The following is a 24,226-nucleotide window of genomic DNA, read 5'->3' on the forward strand; positions in this document are numbered from 1 at the left end:
CAGGTAACTTCTGGAAAAGCAATGCTTCAGAATCAGCTTGGGGTTGCTGAAATAATTTGATCACTCCAGGAAGCCAGGAGGTGAGATGCGTGGAAAATTTTTTTTCTTGTTATCAAAGCTCAGAAAACCAGGGTATTGCATAATCTGGATATGCTGTAGCTTATCTTTTTCCTTTAAAGATGGTAAGTTTCTTACAATATGTTATTTGGTATAAATATTTTAAAAGTTTAGTCTGAAGCTAAATTTTTAAACGTTTAAAAGTTCTATCCATGGGACTGGATAAAACTGAGGGGAATCCAACATGCCTCTTACAAACAGTTTCTATGGCTGGCCCATTTAATCAATTGAAAATCTTGTAACAGAGGCAACTTACCTATTAATCTTCCTGCTGACTCTCTGTTGGGTCATTTACACTGTCAGCCTGATTATTCATTTCAACTGGAACCAGAAAGGAAAACAAAAAGGTTAAAGAAATCTCTTGAACATATTAAAATGGCCTGTGAATTGTTACATTCCTGATTTCCTATCTTATACTTCTTTCAGTTTGTTTTCATTCATTCAAGATTTGGGGGCCACTCTTATAGATTTTTACTGGTGGGGGAATGGGGAGGGCAGAGTTGCTTCCTTACTAAACTGTAGGAGCTGAGTTGTCATTTCATACCAGATTTTTGGGTTGATATTTTGTGTGTATTTATTACCATCCTTAGGTAAATTCAAAGGCCTTAATAGATGTCTATGAAAATAAAGAGGAAACAAAGCAAACCAGATCATCGACATGCAGAGAGGTAAGCAGCTCCCTCTAAAACAGCAATGCCAGTAGGCCTGCTTGCAAAGCAAACCAGATCATCGACATGCAGAGAGGTAAGCAGCTCCCTCTAAAACAGCAATGCCAGTAGGCCTGTTTGGTTTGCCAGGTTTTCAATTTTTTTTTTTTTTTTGCGGTACGCGGGCCTCTCACTGCTGTGGCCTCTCCTGCTGCGGAGCACAGGCTCCGGACGCGCAGGCCCAGTGGCCATGGCTCACGGGCCCAGCCGCTCCGCGGCATGTGGGAGCCTCCCGGACCGGGGCACGAACCCGTGTCCCCTGCATCGGCAGGCGGACTCCCAACCACTGCGCCACCAGGGAAGCCCCAGGTCTTCAATTTTGAAATTCAAAACTGACACTGTAAACTTGCCAGTGGGTGCACTGGCAGTGGACACCATGAAATAGAAAAGCAAAACATCTAACCAGATCGCACAGCAATGATAAGACGTGTGCTTTTACTCTACCGTGTGTTCTATGTAAGCATTTGCATACAAATAGCACACATAATTAATTAATACCATTGTCCAGAAGGAGCCCAGAGCAGGCATAGCAGACACTGGAAATTTTCAAGGGTCAGGAGGTTTAAGTAGATTGGTATTTTTAAAGCATCAAAGCCCATATTATAAACTGCAAGACTTATACAGATGAACAATGGCTAGGCCAAACATAACAATAGAATTCTGACTTCAAACCTTTGTAGCAAGCAGCTCAGAATGCTCAGGACTTGGTCAGTGACTGCCAGCTTTCCTGTATTTCACTGCATGCTCCCAACACAGGACCAGCCAGGGAAAGCCAAATATGTTCCCAAACCAATCAGCCACTTCTAGTTAGCCCAAGTTCGGCTTCCCCTTACCAGCAACCTCCAATCAAGGATGCCTGAAGTCTTCCCTCTTGTTAGAAGTTCCCCACTTCCCCCCCTGCCTTTGAGCTGGCCAAACACAAGCGATAATGGCTGCGTGACACCCATGCTTTGGTAGCTCTGAATAAGCAACCTCTGTTTGTTCTCATTTGGATAGTCTTCATTTGTTGGAACAAAAGCAACAATCCAGATCTATTTTACTTTTTTTTTTTTGCGGTACACGGGCCTCTCACTGTTGTGGCCTCTCCCGTTGCGGAGCACAGGCTCCAGACGCGCAGGCTCAGCGGCCATGGCTCACGGGCCCAGCCGCTCCGCGGCATGTGGGATTTTCCCGGACTGGGGCACGAACCCGTGTCCCCTGCATCAGCAGGCAGACTCTCAACCACTGCGCCACCAGGAAAGCCCGAAATCTCTTTTACTTTAATCAAGTTTTCATGTTCAAGAAAAACAGTGGCAGGTGCTGGATCTCACATTCCAAAGAGACTTGAAAGAGGGAATGACATTGGATGGCAGCCCACCCAACTCTCTCTCAAGGAGGTCTCTTTGTTCCTCCTGCAAACTAGCCTTGGTTTCTAATGATGTGTGAGCCCATTCTTTACCCCAGGTATAAACTGGCCAGTTACAGGAAGTGTACCTCTAAAAAAAGAATAACGTATGCACTTTCTATCCTGGTCTACAAAAACACGGGTGAGTGTTCCTTTTCTGTTCCTTCCTCCAACCCAAGGGTCCCTAGTTCCAAAACCCAGTAAGTGTTAGTATGAAAAGCATTTCATGATCAAATAAGTTTGGGAAAAGCAATGTTTGTTTGTTAAATGATGTTAAGAAGTTTCTTTACAGCTGAGAGCCTGTAATGTGCATGGCAAATCTCCAAGATTTCCCACATTTATCTCCCTTTTATTCATTGAGCATTGCATGGACCTCGTATACTTTGGAACATGCTTAGCAGAGAACTAGTTTAGAACCGTGCCTATAGTGTCACAGCAAGGCTGGGGAAGGTTTCATTCAACTGAGCATCACCAACATGGGGTGGCTTTTAATGGAATGAATCTGGGGTTTGACAATATTATTCCCCTAGATAAAGCATGCCCAGGGGTTAAAAAAAAAATCAGTTTTTTTGGGTGTATGATAGGCTTAAAGATGTATTGTAGAACATGGGGAATATAGCCAATATTTTGTAGTAACTGTAAATGGAAAGGGACATTTAAAAAATTGTATAAATTTTTTTTAAACATTTAAAAAATACTTACTTAATTAAAAAAATCAGTTGGTACAGAAGGGCTTATAATTAAGGGAGGCAATTAGGTGAGGGCAAGCCTTGTAGCAGGGTGGAAGGCATGGTATAGGAAACAATTGTATAAATTTTTTTTTAAAATTTAAAAAATAATTAAAAAAATCAGTTGGTACAGAAGGGCTTATAATTAAGGGAGGCAATTAGGTGAGGGCAAGCCTTGTAGCAGGGTGGAAGGCATGGTATAGGAAACCATTTAAAACCACCAAGTAACTTCTACCAGTGGCTGAAATTTTCCCAAGGTCATTATCAACTCTAAGTAACTGGCTTTGTTTTCCTGGCTAAAATAACCCAAACAACAATATATATATAAACAGTTGATCACTGAACAATAATTCTGGTTCTCTTGAGCTCTGTGGGCAAGTGGAATTAAATATTTAGAAATCATGTGTGCTCAAATAGTTGTTTTTCTAAATGATGATATTTCAAAGGTTTCCAGTATTATTGTGCAGGGGCGAGGCTATAATATTCCCGAGGCTCACAATTTCTAGATGCCTTCAAAGTAAGATGTGACTAAAAAAAGGTTTTTGTAAATTTATTTATGAAGTACTTCTAAAGACTCACTCACTGTGTTTTTGGCCAAGCCATCTGATGTGTGATACAGTGAGGTGAAGTGATGAAGGTCCAAGAATGACCTTAGCCCAAACTCAAGCCAGGGCTCCTCTGAATGCTGAGTGTTTGCTGAGTGTTTCCATAAGGTTCACCAGCTAGACTTCAGTTTAGCCTTGGAATTACCCACTGTTTCCTTGGTATTGGGAAGTAAGATTAAACTGCGGCACATGCTGTTTTTTTCAAAAGGCTGCCAATTTTGTTAGTTCCCAGTAGAAAATGGTTTTCGAACTTTACCTTGTTCAAACTGAATATGTTGACTCATAGAATAGACAGCTCCCTTAATCCTAGATTACACAGAGAAAATGTGCCAGATTTGTAGTTTGTGTGACTCAAATAGCTCAGAAACTTACCATCAGGACTTGTAGAATTTTCTGTGTCACCAGAGCCTTCGCTTTTCACAGGAACTCTAGGTGTGTCCTCGCCTTGAGCTGAAAAAGAAGATAGTCCTTGATTAATAGAGAATTAGAACAGCCTGACTGCCAATTGTTCTGTCACCCTCCATTGCCCTCTTAAGTAAGTTTAAAAATACTCCTGGGATTGAACTTCTTTTGCAGAAAAGCTTAAAGGAGCTTGAGTTGCTTGAATACTTTAGTGCTGTCATATTCTAAATTCTCTCTAATTTGGGAGATAATCACATACATACATGCACAATGTCTCAAATTAGAAAGCTGGTAGCATGAAAGCGGCAAAACTTGGTTTAATCAGAACAACCCACAATTTGAATTTGGGGAAATTTGTGAGTTTATGTAGCTTAAACTTTGAAGAGAATGAAAAAAGAAAACCTATTTTGCCTCAGGCATGCCTGAAAGCTGAAAGATTCATTCTTCTGGCAGTGAAGTTTAAACACAAATGAATGGCTCAGTTGCTCCCCTAGAAGACCTCAGACGCTGCCATTTTGGATCGTTGAGAATCCCATCTTCAGTTAATTTCTGTTGTAATTGTTCTCTATTACAGTTTCATAAGGCTTGTCATCACTTGCTGTGGCTGAAGCTATATAACATGCCTAAATGTAGTTGTAAGGAGACTGTTTGTTTTTCTTAATCCGATATTTGTACGTATAGAAAAAATGATCACTATAATCTAGTTAACATCCATATTTCTTATTGTGAGAAAATTTATAGGTAGTCAAAAGGACAATAATCTCTTACTTCTTAGTTAAATATCTATTACGTTTTCACAGCTTGAAGAGCCAGGGCATTTGAAAATACAAATAGAAAGTACTAGACGAGTCCATAACTCAAACAAAAGATTAAATTCAGTTTCATTACATGAATACCTATTGAGTCCAGAGTAGGTTCAATTTGACCTTTCTGTTAGGATGAAGCAAGGCTAGGAAAGATCCAGTGTATAATCTCTTCAAAGAAAGATACCTTTAACTTGTACTCTTGGTAATGATTTACTGAAGCTGAGAATCAAGAAGTAAGGTGACTAATCTTTGAGCCTGGGTGGATGGAAGGTCAGTACTTGACAATATATAAAACAGACAAAGTGAAGGGAGGTGAAGAGGGTCATTTAAGTGGAGATGCCAAACAAGTTTTGCACCTAATGCTGAGGAAGAAAACTGAGAATTAGACATGTGGGAATTTGGGAGATGTCCATGTAGAATAATGTTATATTGTTGATGAAATGAGAGTGGATGAGAAAAGTCAGGAAGGGGATAACATAAGGAAACATGACTCGTGGATACCCAAGTCCTACAAGGACAACATGAAAGTGACTGTGCCCATGAGTTCTTTTCACTAGTTCCTGAGGATGAGGATGGGAAAACGAAAACAAAACTTGAAACTTCCAGCTGGACTTAACCATGTCATATCTTTTGTCACTCTGTCAATTCTAGAAAATAGACCATTTTCCAATTGCTCATCAACACGTTCCTTACAGACACAATTACAGAAGAAACTACTGATGGAGTTTTCTAAGCTTGGGAGCAGGAAGTCTTTGCTAGTATGCCTCAAAACAGAAGTAGTTAGAAAAAAATGGAACTATTTGACTTTATATAAACACAAACTTACGGGTGGAAAAGCTACCATAAGAAATGTTTAAAAAAAGAAATATTACCAGTTGAGGAAAATTATTTATACCTTTTATCATAGACAAAGGGTTAATATCTTTGATATATAAAGTACTTCTAAACATAAACAAGATTGACAGTTGGATAGAAAATTGAGCAAGAAATCGAACAGGAAGTTAATTAAAAAATAAGAATGGCCTGTAGTTGTGTGAAAATGTGATTCACTTTGCTACTAACGAAAAAAAATGCAAGTTAAAATTACACTGAGAGGGCTTCTCTGGTGGTGCAGTGTTTAAGAAGCTGCCTGCTAATGCAGGGGACACAGGTTCAAGCCCTGGTCTGGGAAGATCCCACATGCCACGGAGCAACTAAGCCCGTGTGCCACAACTACTGAGCCTGCGCTCTAGAGTCCGCAAGCCACTACTGAAGCCCGCACGCCTAGAGCCCGTGCTCCACAACAAGAGAAGCCAGTGCAATGAGAAGCCTGCACACCACAACTAGAGAAAGGGATTTCTGCCTAAAGTAGACTATCATACTGTAGAATAACACTCCCACCAAGAACAGCTAGAAACATTGAACAGATTATTTGAGGAAATTAAGGCACTAGAGAGCCATTAATGCAGCAGAAGCTGGAGGAGGTGAAAAATGGTGAACCTGACATTCCACATACAAAGAAGTTTAACAGAGCCTTCAGATGTTTTTTAATGAGATTTGGGGGGAGAGAGGAAAAACTTATAGGTCAGGGCCCACAAAAGAAGAGGTGCGCTGATAAGTACCTTGAGTTTTCTGTGGGTTATACTTGGGGGGCAATGAACTTGAAATAGACCAGTTCTTAAAAAAAATTGAAGGCCTACTTTTAGTCAATTTAATCTGTGATTCGATTTCAGTGCTCTACTCAATCCTACCAGCCTTTCAGAAACAAAAATAAATCCTCTCTGGAAGAAGATAAGGCCACCCAGAGGCTCAAGTTATCTCTACAATTTTTCACACATAGTGTCTAGCATTCAATAAAAAATTACCGGTCATTCCTGAGGAACAAGAATGGATCACTGAAAACCAAGACAATAAGACAATATATAGAGACATGTTAGAGATCTATTTGTAGATACAACTTTAAAATATGGTTAATGTGTTTAAGAATTGGGTGACAAGAGGGAGAATTCTCATGGCAAAGAAGTTAACTGGACTAGACGCTAAATAAAAAAAGTCAGATGTAAATTCTAGAACTGAAAATTATATAATGAATTTTAGAATTCAATAGGTGGATTTGGTGGCAATTAGACACAGCTGAAGAAGGAATTTACAAACTGAAAGCTAAGTTATAAAATATAAAGAATAAAATACAGATGAAAAGAATTAGCAGACATATGAGATAGGGTGTATCCTATGTGTAATGGGGCAAAAGCAATATTTTAAAAGATAATGGCTGATAATTTCCCAAACTGAATGGAAAATATCAAGCCACTGCTTTAAGAGTATATGATACCCAAGCAAAATTAATGCAAAGCAAATCTTATTCAGGCCAATCAGTGTAAACTTGCAGAAAATCAAGGTTAAAGAAAAAATATATATTTAGGAGTAAAGACCCATTAACTTCAAAATAGCAAAAAATAGGAATTATAGATGACATCTCAATAAAAATCATGGAATCCAGAGACAATGTAATGATATCTTCAAAGCACTTAAAGAGAATATCACTAACGTAAAATTTCATACCTAGCAAAATCTTCTTTCAAACTTCCAATTTGAAATAAAAAATTTTCAGGGAAAAATAGAATTTGTTCAGGGGGAAGAACAGTAGACCTACACTGAAGGATTTTTACTATATGAAAATATAAATTCCAGGTAGATTATAGAACTACATTTGAAAGGTAACATGGAAAAAGACCTTTATATCGTGAGGCAAAAATTTCTTACACAGTTACAAAGCACTGACCATTAGGCAAAAGACTAATAATATGGGAAACATTTAAATTAGCATCATTATTTTATCAAAACACACCATTACGAGAGTGCAAAGTAAACCAGAGTAGAAGATATTTGCCATTTATGTGTGTATGTACATGTGTACATATATATATATGTATATATACACACAAACACACATATATATAATATGTATCTCACTTACAAAGGACTCTTGTACTAATACATAAAGAAAACAATATAACATAGAAAAGACAAGGAACCCAACAGAAAATGGGCAAGACACAGACATGTCATAAAAGAGAATATCCTGGCTGGTCACTTAATTTCTTCAATGACTTTTACCAAATCTCATAGTATTTAAAAGCCTCGGCCTTTTCACTATAAAAATAAGTATAAAATGTTCTAACTCCTTGGACACCATCAGAACTTATTAAAATACAACATAATTGTTATATTTCATAAGATGATTACTGTGGAAGGAAAGTTAATTGACCTAACACGATTTAATCATTACTTCTTTGACTTTCTCCTTGGCGTCATTGTTTGTGATGGGATCTAGGGTACCTGTAGCTGATTCTTCCAGGAAACCTCTTTCAAAGTCATTACTCTCAATGGTAATAACCCTGGTGATATTACTATGGAGATACCTCTCTGACATCTCAGAGAACTTTCTAGCTAATAGACAGGATGCTAGTCAATATAATACTCAATGAAAATGAGGGAGCATACAAAACCCTTTTAAGAGCTGGGCGAGAGAGGAAAAAAGAAGTTGAAGAAAGCAAAACCCAAAAGGCAAATCAGACAGTAAATATTTAAGTTGCTTGCCTTATGTTTTGTCTTTTCAACCTCATTATTTTAAAATATAGTACATTGTTTGAGAAATCTCAGGTTATGCCACCATATTGGCACAGATTAGCATGAGATGTAATGGCAGGTTTTGAGATCCATGACAGAGATGAAAAGAGAAATCATAGTTGTAGCTCTATATATTGCCATGTTCTTGAGCAGAGGTCTCTTAGATCCGCTTTTGGAGACCCTAACGGTATGTCTGGTAGACATTGTTCATTTAATATCATGAGTGTGCATGATACATGCGCATGTGGTATGAATATATGACTGTGTATGTGTGGAATGGCGTGCTTATGTGAATATGCATGTGTATATGTGTATGCATGTGCAAGTGTGTGTGTGTGTGTGGTGTATTTGGAAAGAGGGAGAGAAGAACGACAGATACTTATTACTCTGATGTGTGTGGAACTGTTAGCATCCTAACGGTTTCTCCCCTGCTGGGCAATGCATCTGAGTGCCCCAGAGAAATGATGCCATTTCACACAGACAATAGAATCTGATCAAAACAAAAATTGCCTCTACAGCCTATTTATTTCAGTTTGCCTGTCCTTCCCTCATTTTGATTGCTGCTGCTTGGAACACAAATGAGGTACATTTCAGGGCTCCTAGCAGGAGATAAAAGATGCTGAAATAGAACGAGTCTGGGACAGACAGTACCATTTTCATTTTCAATTACCAACCTCAACTGTTCTCTTCAAAGCCTTGATTATGATAACCTTTTGTAGGTTAGTTGCATTACATAAAAAATAATAAAATGAAGCAAGTCTCGTCACAAAGAAAAGATACTGAAATGCATATAGAATACAATTAACCAGATTTTAAAATACATAAACATGGAGAGAAGTTAAAAGATTCTCCAAGTTTTTCTTTTGAGATTTGTGTTGACAAACTCCATGCAACAAATAGAATTACAAATAATTATTTCTCAGGATGTGTAGTTGCATAGGTATCATGACAGCTATAGAAAGCAGGGCCTGTCTGGATTCAATTGTATTGAATTAAAGTGGTGTTGAACCAAAGCAAGCATTCTTGAACCATCTTGACTTTTGCCATATCTATGTTCCGACTCTATTATTAATGTAATGGATTAGGTAATTGTTTCAAAAGGCTCACTTCCTGTCTTCCACCCCTACAGGAGTTGACGTCACTGTTCCCTGACATTGGGCTTGGTCATGGAGTTTGCTTTGGCTAATGGAATATTAGCAAAAGTGAGTCAAACAAACAGAGGTTTGAAATGCATTTGTACAGTTGGGGTTTGCCCTCTTGTGCTCCTGCCTTTTGCCCCAAGAAGAGCATGCTTTAGGGAACAGCTGATCTAAGGAGGATAAGACCTGAACTCAACTCACAGCCTGACATCCTTCCTGGCCCAGACTAGATGTGGTTGATCCTCTCTGAACAAAAGAATGGATGATTGTTGTTCCAAGCCTCTGAAATTGAAGATGGTTTGTTATGCAGCATTACTGTGGTGACAACTAATGCTTAATAATGTTTTTAATTGACTCAGGCCTAACATTGCTTCTTAATTTTGTCCCATAGCAATCATAGCTATAAAACCGTGAGCTTAATTTGTGCCTAATTTTTTCACACATGATAATAAATACGTGTGAATAAATAATAAATATGTTAATTTTGATATCACCTAAAATCATCTACAGAACTGATAGGGATAGAGTAGGATACTTAAATAGTTAGTTGAAAAATCCCACTAGGGGTTTAAAGACAGACGGAATTTTAAGGGAGTTCGGGAGACTATTGTAAGCTAATGACCACTCAAGAAAAGAATCTAGTAACCTAGCGACAATCTACACTACCTTGAAGGAAGACCAAGCACATTCAAGTGCAAGGCACACTCAAGCCACAAATCCTGATAGTTAAAAATACAAGACAATAGATATGGGGTCTGAATCTTGTTACATGAAGTCAGGGAGTAAATGGTCCTTGAAGAGTTGCATTTCTGCATATAGTCAAGACAGGAATATAAGTGAAAGGGGAAAGAAACTAGGTGAAAGGGGACATTATACTGAAACCTGAGATGAATTACCATATTTTAGTATATGTCATCACCCTTTTGCTAATATACATATGATTAAAATAGCTCAATGACAGTCCCGGTCAGACCACATAGGGTCAAAGGAGGAACTAATGATGTAAACCTTGACATCTCCCCCAAAATGAGCGAGAAGGTGGCCTTCCCCCACCTTCCCTCTGATTATAAAGATGTAGCCCTCTTTGTTCTCAGGGCTGCACTCCCTTGCCTGCCCGCTTACATCTCTCACAAGTGTCCTATGCTAATACACTCATTCTTTGCCCATCACTGTGCCTCACGCTGAATTCTTTCTGCATCGAGACTAGGGAACATGAGCTTCAGTAAGTCCTGACACCAGGTGAGCGGTTTCCATGAAAAGACAATGCGTTTGAGTCCCCTCCTAGTCAGGGATCCTGGGTTCAAGTTCCAGTCTGACTTTTGGCTGGGTTGGAGCCCCATCCGAGAAGGACTGTGGTTTCAGGGCAACAAATGGTATCTGTATGAAATTTTGAGAAATGCCAAGTTGATGTATACAGATGAGACGTCCCTTAACAGGCTAAACTCTGTTGCCTTCACAATGGTACTAAAATGGAAGAAACCTGGTCAGAGTTTAAGGCGTTTGTCACATATATTTAACTTCCAATTCCAATCTTTGGTAATGGCATGGGCTTATCCATTTACATAGCTGCTTCAGTAGCAACCAGGTTTCACATCCAGGTGTTTTGTGATAATATGTAAGGGTGCAAAGGATAAACACTACTCCTAGGAAGATTCATCCAAAGTGAAGGGAGGCAAAATAAACCAGACAGCATTTAACAAAGATTACTACCCGCCTTTTCTACAACAAATGACACACAACAAACCACAAGTCCAGCCTCTACAAATTCCTTCCCTCCTTTGAATACGCCTTTGTTTTGCTTTTTGTAACTCCCTTTTCTGTTACTCATGACAGATACTGAACCTCAGGACTGTCCATTTCTGGCCACCTTTGTGGGAAGCTCAACATTAGTGAAAGGGGATGGAGTATAGCTCTCTGGAGTTGGGCAGAGCTGGTTTCAAATCCAAGCTCTGGCATCTCTATTTGTGCGATCTTGGATAGGTCTCGTTCACGTTCAGAGTCTCAGTTTTGTCACTCATACATGGAGGTAATGATATCTCCCCCACAACATTTGAGGATCAAAGAGGTCATGATTGACTATAATAAACGCTTGATTAATATTTTTTGGCCTAGAGAAACAAATTTAATATCTACTTCTTGATGTCTCTTAATCAAGGATAGTTAAGCATAAAAACTTAGCTGAATCACTTCTCTGTATCATTCAAGAATTTATCACATTTTTCCTCCTCTTTGGTATTATTCATTCATTCATCCAGCCAGCCAGCATATATATTGAGTCCGTGCTACGTATAAACCTTAATGAAAAGAATTGAATGGAGTAGAAGACTGGCTTAGCTGGATTAATAAATCTCAGAGGATAAAGCACTAATACTGTTCTACAGTGTATTTTTCTTTTATTATTACCTCTTAACATGCAGGGTGTTGAGATTCCTCCTTCCTTCCTAACTTCCTTCCTAATATCTTTCCTCCCTTCCTCCCTCCCTCCCTTCCTCTCTTCTGTCATTTGTTTTAATATTTTACCAATTTTTCTATTTGATCGCTCATTTTTTTCTTATTGAATTTTTTTTGAGTTTAAAAAAAAATTTTATTGGAGTATAGTTGATTTAAAAATGTTGTGTTGGTTTCTACCACACAGCAACGTATATTCACCCTCTTTTAGATTTTTTTCCCATATAGGTCACTTAAAAAACAATATCTAAAGATTTTAGAAGAAAGCATAGTAAAATTTATTTAATGTATCTTAAAGAAAATCAAAAGAAGGCAATCCAGGAGAAGATATCTGCAACGTGTTTGACAGAGAGAGGGTTAATTTTCTTAACTTATGGAGACTACATAAAAGTCAATAAGGTCATTACTACAGGGTGAGCACGTGACACATACACTAGCAAGCTACTCCTTTCGCACATTGTCTGTGGAAGCGTTTTCTTTGGGAGGGGTAAAGTGGTCACAGCATCAACCACATTCATTGTGCTGCATTCCTCAGCAAGTGTGTCGCATGCCCAGCCCAGGCCTGTCACAGTGGGGGCTACCTTGGGGTTGGATAGTTTTTTTCAATTCAACGTGAGCCCTGCAACTCGTTTTTGCTCTAAGAGCAAAAAAAGTCAGCTTGGGCTTCACTATTCTCTTTGCTCTTTTCTCTCTCAGCCTCCAAAGCAGAAGGTGATAAACCCTATGCAAACCCTACATAGACTCCTCAGGGAATGAAGGGGGCTCCTCTTTCAAGGGGGCTTCATCTGGGACTTTCCAGCACCTCCTCCTCTGCTTCCTGCTCACCCCCAAGATCTTGCCTTATTTATTTTCCCTTTTGCCCTCTATTTGGTGAAATTCCTATTGTTTTTTTTTTCCCTAGAGGTAATTAGATCCAGGAATTTGTTATTGGTCTGCCTTTCCTTTTCCATTTTCCTCCCAGCAAGAGATATTGAAATGGAGAATCACAGCTTGTTTTCCTGTCTCTTTGGGGTAAGGCAGAATAAAGGTGTTCATGGCTGGCTTCATGCGCTTGTGGAAATTTCCCTGGGCTGCTCCTCTCCCAGTTGGGAAAGTAAATGGTAGCTAGTAAGACCCTATTCAGGATTATTTCAGAGCCTGGTAGAGCTAGGGAGTAGGTTGGGGGTGACACCAGGCTCACACCTTCCTTTTGCCATGGCTACCAGCTCGTTCTTTTTTTTTTGTGGTACGCGGGCCTCTCACTGTTGTGGCCTCTCCCGTTGCAGAGCACAGGCTCCAGACGCGCAGGCTCAGCGGCCATGGCTCACGGGCCCAGCCGCTCCGCGGCATGTGGGATCCCCCCGGGCCGGGGCACGAACCCGCATCCCCTGCATCGGCAGGCGGACTCTCAACCACTGCGCCACCAGGAAAGCCCAGCTCGTTCTTTTAATTACCGTTTTTATTTGTGTTGTTCGTTTGCTTGTTTTACTTATCTGCTTTCATATTATGTTTGGGTGAGTGAGATTTGAAATGTGATTTCACATCACCAGCTTAAACCCAAGACCAGATGTGCAGACTCCTTTGATTTGTGGGATGGGGTATTCCCTCCTGGTGCCTCACATACTTGGCCTTTGTCAACAGCTGGTTTTAGGAATATTTATCAAAGGATAGTTCTGATCAGACTTGAGGTTATGAACTGAATATTTGTGACCCCCCCCGCTTCCCCGCCACAAGATTCATATGTTGAAGCCCCAAGTGGCAATGTGACTGTATTTGGAAATAGGGCCTTCATGGAGGTAATTAAAATTAAATGAGGTCAGAATAGTGAGGCCCTAATCTGATAGGACTGTGGCTTTATAAGAAGAGAGCTCTCTCTCTCTCTCCCTCTGCCATATGAGGACACAGTGAAAAGGGGGCCACCTATAGGCCAGGAAGAGAGCTCCTGCCATAAACCAAATCAGCCAGCACCTTGATTTGGACTTCTCAGCCTCCAGAGCTGTGAGAAAATAAACTTCTGTTGTTTAAGCCACCCAGTCTATGGTATTTTTTTTATGGCAGCCTGAGCAGATGGGTATACTTGATTTACAATTAGCTCCTATTTCTTCGGGACAAAAGTACAATTGTAAGCCATCTGCCCCTCATCTAACCTATTTTCTCCCAAAGAACCTGAATCCTAAAGCTGCTCCTTGACCATTCTACCAGTGGTCATCACTTATAGACACATGCCCTTGGCTCCCTCTCCAAAGTCGAAAAGGAATGACTATTCTCAATGGTGAAAAACTGAAAGCATTTCCTCTAAAATCAGGAACAAGACAAGGATGTCCACCTTGCCACTTAGTTTTGGAAGTTTTTCAACATAGTTTTGGAAGTCCTAGCCACAGCAATCAGAGAAGAAAATGAAATAAAATGAATCCAAATTGGAAAAGAAGAAGTAGAATTGTCATTGTTTGCATATGACATGATACTATACATAGAAAATCCTAAAGATGCTACCAGAAAACTACTAGAGCTCATCAATGAATTTGGTAAAGTTGCAGGATACAAAATTAATACACAGAAATCTCTTGCATTACTATACACTAACAGTGGAAGATCAGATGGAGAAATTAAGGAAACAATCCCATCTACTATCACGTCAAAAGGATAAAATACCTAGGAATAAACCTACCTAAGGAGGCAAAAGACCTGTACTCAGAAAACTATAAGATACTGATGAAAGAAATCAAAGATGACACAAACAGATGGAGATATACCATGCTCTTGGATTGGAAGAATCAATATTGCCAAAATGGCAATACTATACAAAGTAATCTACAGATTCAATGCAATCCCCATCAAATTACCAATAGCATTTTTCATAGAATTAGAAGAAAAAATTTTACAGTTTGTAAGGAAATACAAAAGACCTTGAATAGCCAAAGCAATCTTGAGAAAGAAAAACAGAGCTGGAGGAATCAGGGTCCCTGACTTTAAACTATATTACAAAGCTACAGTAATCAAAACAGTATAGTACTGGCACAAAAACAGATATAGATCAATGGAACAGGACAGAAAGTCCAGAGATAAACCCATGCACCATGGTCATGTAATCTATGACAAAGGAGGCAAGAATATACAGTGGAGAAAAGACAGTCTCTTCAATAAGTGGTGCTGGGAAAACTGGACAGCTACATGTAAAAGAATGAAATTAGAACATTCTCTAACACCATACACAAAAATAAACTCAAAATGGAGTAAAGACCTAAATGTAAGACCAGATACTATAAAACTCTTATAGGAAAACATAGGCAAAACGCCCTCTGGTGTAAATTGCAGCAAGATCTTTTTACGATCCACCTCCTAGAGTAATGAAAATAAAAGCAACAATAAACAAATGGGACCTAATGAAACTTAAAAGCTTTTGCACAGCAAAGGAAACCATAAACAAAACGAAAAGACAACCCACAGAATGGGAGAAAATATTTGCAAATGAAGCAACTGACAAGGGATTAATGAGAACAATATAGAGGTTCCTTAAAAACTAAAAATAGAGCTACCATATGATCCAGCAATCACACTCCTGGGCATATATCTGGAGAAAACCATAATTCGAAAAGATACATGCACCCCAGTGTTCACCGCAGCACAATTTACAATAGCTGAGACATGGAAGCAACCTAAATGTCCATCAAAGGATGAATGGATAAAGAAGTGGTATGTATATACAGTAGAATATTGCTCAGCCATAAAAAAGAATGAAATAATGCCACTTGCAGTGACATGGATGGACCTAGAGACTGTTATATGAAGTGAAGTAAGTCAGACAGAGAAAGACAAATATCATATGATATCACTTATATGTGGAATCTTAAAAAATGGTACAAATTAACTTATTTACAAAACAGAAATAGAGTCACAGATGTAGAAAACAAACTTATGGTTACCAAGGGGGAAAGGGTGGTGGGAGGGATAAACTGGGAGACTGTGATTGACATATACACACTACTATTTATAAAATAGCTAACTAACAAGAACCTACTATTTAGCACACGGAACTCTACACAATGCTGTGTAATGACCTATATGGGAAAAGAATCTAAAAAAGAGTGGATATATGTATACATATAGCTGAGTCACTTTGCTATACCTCAGAAACTAACACAGCATTGTAAATCAACTATACTCCAATAAAAATTAATTTTAAAAAAATGAATGACTAAGATGACAGGATCATACTGGTGGAAAATCTGCATGTTTCTGCAAGACACCCCTTCCATGGCAATACACCTCTTCATGTATTAATTGGGAATTTCTACCCTAATCAAAATCAGAAGCTGTCTTTAGTAGATAAAAGGCAGTGGCGGTAGCCAAAGGTGGGCATGAAATCCAGACATATACATATACCTTTTCCTTTTATGTTTAACCAGACGATGTGCGTGCATACAGCCACTTTGAGAATGGTTTGGAAATTCATCACTAGTTATTGGCAGAATAGCCAGTCTATAGAGACCCAATATTTGGGAAGAAAACCCCCAAAACATATCCACCAGATACTTCAGTGTCTACTACGTGCTGAGATAAAAATGGATGAGGCATACTGATGTCTTCATGGACTTCACAAGCTAGCTGAGACGGGGGTGGGGGGGGGGTTGAGATTGAGAACATGGACCACCCACAAGCCACGTGTTATGGTATGAACTAGGAACTCTGGAGGCCCAGTGGAGCGTGAGTCACCTTTTTTGAGGGCTGGTGAAGAAAAATCTTGGAGAACAAGGAAATGACATTTAAGTTGGAGCTGGTTAGAGGAGTCAGTTTCAAATGTTTTGCATCCTTGCCAAGCATTGGGATAGGTAGAAATATCTCCTGTGTGTAAAAGATCTGGAGGACTCAGTTTCTTACATCTTCAACTGGACCACCTTAGGCCTGACCCGTTTTACTCCTCATCACTCCTTGCTGGTTGTGCTGCCCCCATGGAACTCTAAAAGGCAGTTCCAGCTCCTTTATGTAAGATCACAACCACTGAAGGCTTCCCAGGTGTTGCCACACTTGGCTTAACTGAGCTGGATTCCGATTACATTCTACGCGTCTGGCTTTTCTTTACCTTTTCCAGGCCCCAATTAAGCATCTAACTCTCATTCAGCCTCATAATGCAGTCCCCACACCCTCCAGGGCCTGGCAGGAATGAAGGCTACAAGTAGGCCCTTCTCAGCTGGGGGCTGCCAGGGCTGGTCTCAGATCAGGGTCTTTCCAGCAGGAACAATACAAACTGGGTGTCTCTCAAATGCCACCCCCCACCCCCATAACCATCACACCCTCTTTGTGGCTCTTATTTCTCTACAGCGACCAGATAAGTCTACACAGCAGGGCCCTAGTGAGCACAGAGATAGGTATTTTTTTTCCACGGGAATCTCTTCATTCTTTTACTCTAATAGGGTTTTAACTATGTAAGGAGCCACAGTGGGGTAGCTTTGGGCTTTCAAATGATTCTTTATGTGGTATCTTTCATAAGGAAGGAAACTTGCTGCTGGAAATAACCCATGCTGGAATCTTAGAAACTTCATCACACACTTAAGTCTCCTGAAAGAAAGTGCCTCTGACTGCTTGGGTTGAAATCCTGCGTGATTATATACACAGCTCTTTAGTCAAAGGATAATTTAGTCCTATACATTCTTAATTATAGATTCCTTAATTATTTCCACTAGATTTTGCCCTCATTGTATATTTTCCTAAATAGCACAGTTTATTCAGAACATTTAATAAAATCTAGTGGGTCATCTTTGTGATGACCAAAGTACTAGAAATCAATACCCAGGAAGAAAGCTGTATAACTAGTAGATTAAATAAATAGCAGAATAAATAACTAGTAGATTTATAGAAACACCGAAAGGCAAACTATCAGAGGACCCTGATCTGGAAGTAAGTGCATCAGTTCTGTTAAGGAAATCCCATTTCTAGTCTTAGACTCTCAATACCAATTCTCTCAGCTTCAAAGAAAAATGATAGATTTTTTTCCTACTAGGAGAAGTTTTCAAACACACCTGGCATTAAACTAGAGCCATTTTATATTTAGTTTTTCTTCAGAAAGCCCATTTCACAGATGCCTGGATCTTATTTAATCTTTGAACTTCTTTGTATTTAATTATTTTTATGCCTTCTGAGAGTTTATCACTACCAGAGCAAACACTTACACACACACATACACACACACACACATACACACACACAGAAAAGACTGTCTAGGCCACATTCATTAAACATGTAACTAAAATTGCTATTAAACTCAGATGCCTTTTACCAAAGAGAATTCTAAGTTACCTGCAAGAAATTGCTGTTATGTTTGCCAGCCCCCTCTACCTAGGGGCTTTATTCCCCTCTTAGATAATAGGTCTATCTTGTCTTTTGCTGTCTGAACCAGACTGCTTTGCCCAAGAAATAAAAAAAGATCTTTGACCATATTCCAGTCCAACAAAACCCTTCACAGGTGTGACGCTGGGCCCCAGAGAAGTGGCATGGCTGCCTCAGGCCATCTAGTGATGAAGTCGGGGCTGAAAATTCTTCCAAATTCACTCCTGGGCTATTTCCACTTCATCAATCTAGTGACAGTGGTGAGAGAGCCCTACAGAGGCAGGTGAAATGGGACTGGAATTTGCGAATGGCCTAGAATCTTCTTTCACAGGTCTGCTTGGTCAACTCTAATCGATTTGAAAGCAATGGACTTGAAGAATGTCTTCCACCTCCTTAGGATGGCTTGGGGGAGGGAGAGGAATACAGACCTATTCACAATGAAGAGAGTGAGTCCTGTCGATCACCAGGGACTTCTGTGGTCAGCCGCAGCAGGCTCAGTGGGAATGGTGATATGCCAAGGTCTCGCCTCTACAGGACCTGCAGGGCCCTGTAGCACAGACCATACTCCCCTGCCAGATATTTTAGAGTCAAAGCTTGGGGGTCTCATTCTCCTTTTGAAGATGGGTACATGCCATGGCCTCTTTAATCTGGAAAACCAGGTTAATGTCACTCTGAACCTCCTACCATGCGGTTAGAAGTGTACGATGGCTTGGTTTGGAGTCCATGGGAAAGAGTCTAACTATGAGGCAGAGTACGTTTTCACGGCTTGCTTGAGCACCAGAGGATCTGAGAGCTCAGCAGTAAAGTGGGTGATCCGTCAACAGAGGTTGGGTCTGCGATGATGTCACCCTCTGGGCTTCAGGGCTCTTCAGGTTTGTGCCGCAGGACCAGCCTCTTGGAGCTGACATGACTGGGTCGCTCAGTACTCTTCCTGCTTGCCCCTGGGTGCTGAGCATCTTAACTCTCCCGTTGGCTTCATAGATTGATTGACTTCTGATGGCTGAATTTTGCTTTTGTCTTGACTGATGTCTCTGTAGGCACCCTGGTCTCTCCCACAGTCATGAATCTCTTGCTTGTTTCAGAATTTTGACAACCGAGGGATTCCCTAGCCCTCTGTGTGGCTGCCTTTCTGCCTCTTTTCTCAGACTGTCATAGATACTCCTGCAGCTGTCAAGCTGCTTTCATTCTCTGTGTGGAAACAGCGCCTCCAGCAAGAGAATGGGCTCTGACAGCACTAAATAATGGGCCTTGCACCTGCTTTATCTCTTGACTCTTAATCTCTTGTTCTAGGAGATAATTCAGGAAACTCTCCCATAATAGAAAAAATAACATCCAGACTTTTCCTTTCAGGTAAAGAAATCTTAATCCTTTTTTTGTTCATGTATTTTACCAAACTAGAGATCCTGTCACATCACCTCTTCAGCAAGATACAATTCACCTTTGAGGAGAGAGCCATCCAATTTTGATTTATTGATCTCAGGACACAATGCTTTTCTTAAAAAAAAAGAAAGAAAAAAGTGTAGACCCGTCTATGTGAGATTATCAAATAAAAGCCTGAAGACCTGGCTTTTTAAAAGGGGAGATACCAACGGAGTTTGATTTCTTTCTTTTTACAGAACTATACAGACATTTTTGCTTGTAACATAATTTTTTTGAAAGTTCAAAATAACGCAGCTAGAGGTAGTAACATTTCCCCTGCCCCATGGCTTCCTTTGGGCAAATGGTAAGAGTATTTCTAAAGGCCACCCTCAAATTTCAGCTTTCTGCTCTGTTGCATTTAATTGGTTGCTGTTTGGCTGCCTTCAATAGAATATTGATTATATGTGTGGCTGTAAACCTTGGAGGAAGAAAGAAGACAGGTTCTTATATACCAGTAAGTGTCCTCCATTATAAAGAGACATCTATTAGAGATGTGGAGGTGGTGCTGTGCTGGTGCTGGTGTGTGTGTGTGTGTGTGTGTGTGTGTGTGTGTGTGTGTGTGTGTGTGTGTGTGCGCGTGTGTGTGTCAGGGGACAGAAAAGGAGTGCTCCTTAAGGTTTTATTAGGCAGGAAAGTGACAGTATCTGATTTGTGGCTAAATTGTTACTACTGTATTTCCCTGTATCAAAGATACATTTTTTCCCCACGTTTTAACATCAGAGAAGTTGAGATGAATCGAATAATCAATGGCTCTACAATTGCTATCAACCTGGATTAAAGCCAGGTTCAGATAGGATTTGCATCTGCTTGTTAGTCACTGGACAGCGTTACCAACCCCATATTAGTTTAATATCCTGCTGAGATTTCCATGGACCGCACTGGGATATGAATTCAGGGCACAAACCTGTATAATTAACATCAGCATGTGATTGAACTTTTTAAGAAAGACATGTTTTTTAACCCTTCTTCCATCAAATGCCAAAGGTCAGACACCCAAGCCTCCTAGCTTTTTGGAGCAGCTATAGTTGGTGCCTGGGCCACCACCCCTGGGCCACCTCTGAGTGCCCCTACAGCTGCACCAGACAGTAGCCCCGTGTCCTCCGACAGTTTGTCCCCTTGAATGCCTGCATCTCTCTGCTTCTCCAATGGCAGTGCCAGGGTAGCTTGTTCACCTCGGGACAGAACAGCCCAGCCGTCCTTTGCCAACGAAAGTCTGAGAACATTTGCTTATTAATTGCTCTTCACTAAAAAAATGCTGGGGATCTAACGCCCCCCCAGGGCAGCCCTCAACCAACCAGGGAAGGGAGTCATTGACTAACACTCAGCTTCCCTTGATTCTGAGGTGTGTTCTACATTGGTCTTCAAATTGATCTTCAGAGGGACTGGGTCCATTTGCTCACAGTGTAACTGGCTCATGACCCATACTTCACTGGTTCCCTTCCCTTCCCTTCCCTTCCCTCATTTCCCCTAGTGCTTCCTGGGGCCGTTTCCCAAATAAGCCACCTGCGTGAAAGGTGTGACTTAGGATCTGCTCTTGGAGGAGCATAGACTAAAGCACTGTGCCCTATTTCTCCTTTACCCTCATCGGAGGGTGTAGCTCTTTTTGCCCTATATTGAGTTCTCCATCTGGGGACTTTTTCTTTCTCGGTGAGACTGAATAGAAGAGTAATTCTTATAATTGAAGGGATCTTAATTTCAAGGACATACAATTGATGGAAAAATAAAACCCTGCTGGGATGACATAAACACATTGAAATTACAAAAATGAGTCATTAGCTTTTCTCCCCAGAATCAGTATAAAGTTTTAAATAGTTGTAAAGTGTTCTGTCCACCCTGATCCAATTAAACTAAGTTGGCACCTATATGGGTCATGGTATGGGTCTCAGGCCTCATCACATAGTTCTAAAAAATCATTATAGGAAATAATGGATATCAAGCAGTTTTATTCCAGCTGTAATTTTACTGTTATGTTTTTTAGGATTTCTCATACGTGACATGGAGGTTGATTAGCTGATGGTAGTAGCCCCAGTGGTCCACTTGAGTTTGTCCATGGACCATCTGCTCTGGACTCACCTGGAGATGACTACAAAATGCAGATTCTAGGCTTCTTATCAAATACATTGAATAAGAATCTGTGGTTGGTGGGGCCTGGTAATCTACATTTTAATAAGCTTCCTCGATGACTTCTGTGTGCACAGAAGTTTGAGAATCATCTGCTTTTTGACTACTTTTCACTAAAATAGCATCTTTAAGGTTCCTGAACTTCCTCTAGTGTGTGTGTTTAATGCACTGACTACTAGAAATTTTATTCACAGCATAAAAGCTATAGCTAATGTTTTAAAAAAGTGAAAACGAGCATTGGGAATAGCATTGTCTTGATAATGTACCCTTTAAAAAAATGACCACATTCTACAATTCCAGACAGAAATTCTGGAAAAGCACATTATTCATTCATTTAGCAAATTTTTATTCAATACCTATAATTTGCTAGGTTATTTGATTACAAAGATGAATGAAACTCTATTCTAACTCAAAGGCAATGGCAGCGTAAAGGACCATGGCATCAGGGTTGAAAGCATGAATTTCATGTGTGAATTTTGATTCTGCTACTTATTTGCTGAATGATTCTGAGCATGTTATTTAACCTCACTGTGACTCAGGTTTCTAATAAATATGTAAAACACAGAAAGTAACGCTTACCTCACAAACAGGTAATGCATATTATAAAGCACTTAGTGGGGTGTTTGGCTCATAGTAAATTATTATGTAAGCTCTAATTTGAGTGATAATAAAATGTACCATCTATCAGAGCAGGAGAAGACACAGGCAGTATATGCACAGTGGTTACATGCCTTGGATTCTGGAGCCAAATTTGTGGGGTTTCAGTCCCGGCTCTGCCACTTCCTAGCTGAGTGACTCCGGGCAAGTGATGCCTCTTCCCCTCTGTTCCCCCTGCACAACTCTGCTTTGTCTCTTTGACTTTCTCATGCCTTCTTCCTCAATAAACTTTTGCTCCTAACTCCATCTAGGTGTCTACTTCATGAAGGATGCAGCTGACACAGCTGGTCTTTGCGTGTGCTTTGGGGGATGGGAGCAGTAGTCATGCTTATGGAGTAAGCAGACAGTTAGTAGAGACAGAGATGGAAATAACCGATGGGGCAAAGTCCTGTGGGGAGGAGCTCCTACCCACTGCTTTAAAGAAACCTGTTCCTGCTTCTTATGCTGAGTGAGCAGAATTTTCTACTGCCCAGAGCTTCCTGCACACCTCGGAAACCTCCTTGCCCCTCACCCAGGGATTCTGCCAGGTGGCACTGAGACGGGGAGAGAGTTCCACTGGGACTCTCAAGTAAGTACTAGTCACTGGCTGTGTGCCCTGAACAGGCCATAAACCCTGCGCAGAAGACAGAAAGAGCAAAAAAACCCCTGCTTCCTGCCCTGAGAGTCACAGCCAGAGAGCATTCCAAGCAATACTGGGCAAACTGGAGGATGAATTTGGTTCTCACTCTACTTTCTCATTTCAGTTTGTCGCCAGTTCAATATTTTCCAAACTGACTATAGAATAGACATGTGTCTGGTTTCATTTCAAAAAAAATAATTGGGAGCATTGGCAAGGAGAGGACTCGGAGCAGAAGCAATTGCTGTTCACGGACGCTGCTATGGCTTATTTTCCCGTTCCTGTGAAGGGTGTTACTGTATGTTTTTAAGAGAATGGTGTCTCATACAGATGGCCAACAGGCACATGAAAAGATGCTCAACACTGCTAATTATTAGAGAAATGCAAATCAAAACCACAGTGAGGTACCACCTCACACAGGTCAGAATGGCCATCATTTAAAAATCTATAAATAATAAATGCTGGAGAGGGTGCGGAGAAGAGGGAACACTCTTGCACTGTTGGCGGGAATGTAAATTGGTACAGCCACTGGGGAAAATGGTACGGAGGTTCCTCAACAAACTAAAAAAAGAGTTGCCATATGATACAGCAATCCTACTCCTGGGCATATATCCAGACAAAACTATAATTCAAAAAGATACATGCACCCCTATGTTCATAGCAGCACTATTCACCATAGCTAAGGCATGGAAACAACATAAATGTCCTGACAGAAGAATGGAGAAAGAAGATGTGGTACATATATACAATGGACTGCTACTCAGCCATAAGAAGAATGAAATAATGCCATTTGCAGCAACATGGATGGACCTAGGGATTACCACACTAAGTGAAGTAAGCCAGAAAGAGAAAGACAAATACCATATGATATCACTTACATGTGGAATATAAAATATGCCACAAATGAACTTATCTACAAAACAGAAATAGACTCACAAACATAGAGACCAGATTTCTGGATGCCAAGGGGGAGGGGGTGTGCAGGAGGGATGGACTGGGAGTTTGGGATTAGCAGATGCAAACTGGTATATAGAGAATGGATAAACAACAAGATCCTACTGTATAGCACAGGGAACAATATTCAGTATCCCATGATAAACCATAATAGAAAAGAATATAAAACAGAATGTATGTACATGTACAACTGAATAACTCTGTACAGCAG

General features: G+C 40.3%; 1 protein-coding gene across 3 annotated transcripts in view; it reads right to left on the reverse strand.

Annotated features, from left to right (window-relative positions):
- Window positions 1-376: 376 nt before the first annotated feature.
- MACROD2 (mono-ADP ribosylhydrolase 2) overlaps window positions 377-24,226 on the reverse strand; it is a 1,936,537-nt gene continuing 1,912,687 nt past the window's right edge. For all 3 annotated transcript variants that reach the window (XM_024735453.1, XM_024735452.1, XM_024735451.1), the window contains 2 exons: window positions 3,914-3,991; window positions 377-438 (listed from right to left, as the gene is read on the reverse strand). In XM_024735453.1, coding sequence (XP_024591221.1) covers window positions 377-438; window positions 3,914-3,991 — 140 coding nt within the window. The remainder of the gene's footprint in view (window positions 439-3,913; window positions 3,992-24,226) is intronic.

Source organism: Neophocaena asiaeorientalis, unplaced genomic scaffold (genome assembly GCF_003031525.2).
Source record: "Neophocaena asiaeorientalis asiaeorientalis breed wild unplaced genomic scaffold, Neophocaena_asiaeorientalis_V1.1 scaffold64, whole genome shotgun sequence".
Lineage (NCBI taxonomy): Eukaryota > Metazoa > Chordata > Mammalia > Artiodactyla > Phocoenidae > Neophocaena > Neophocaena asiaeorientalis.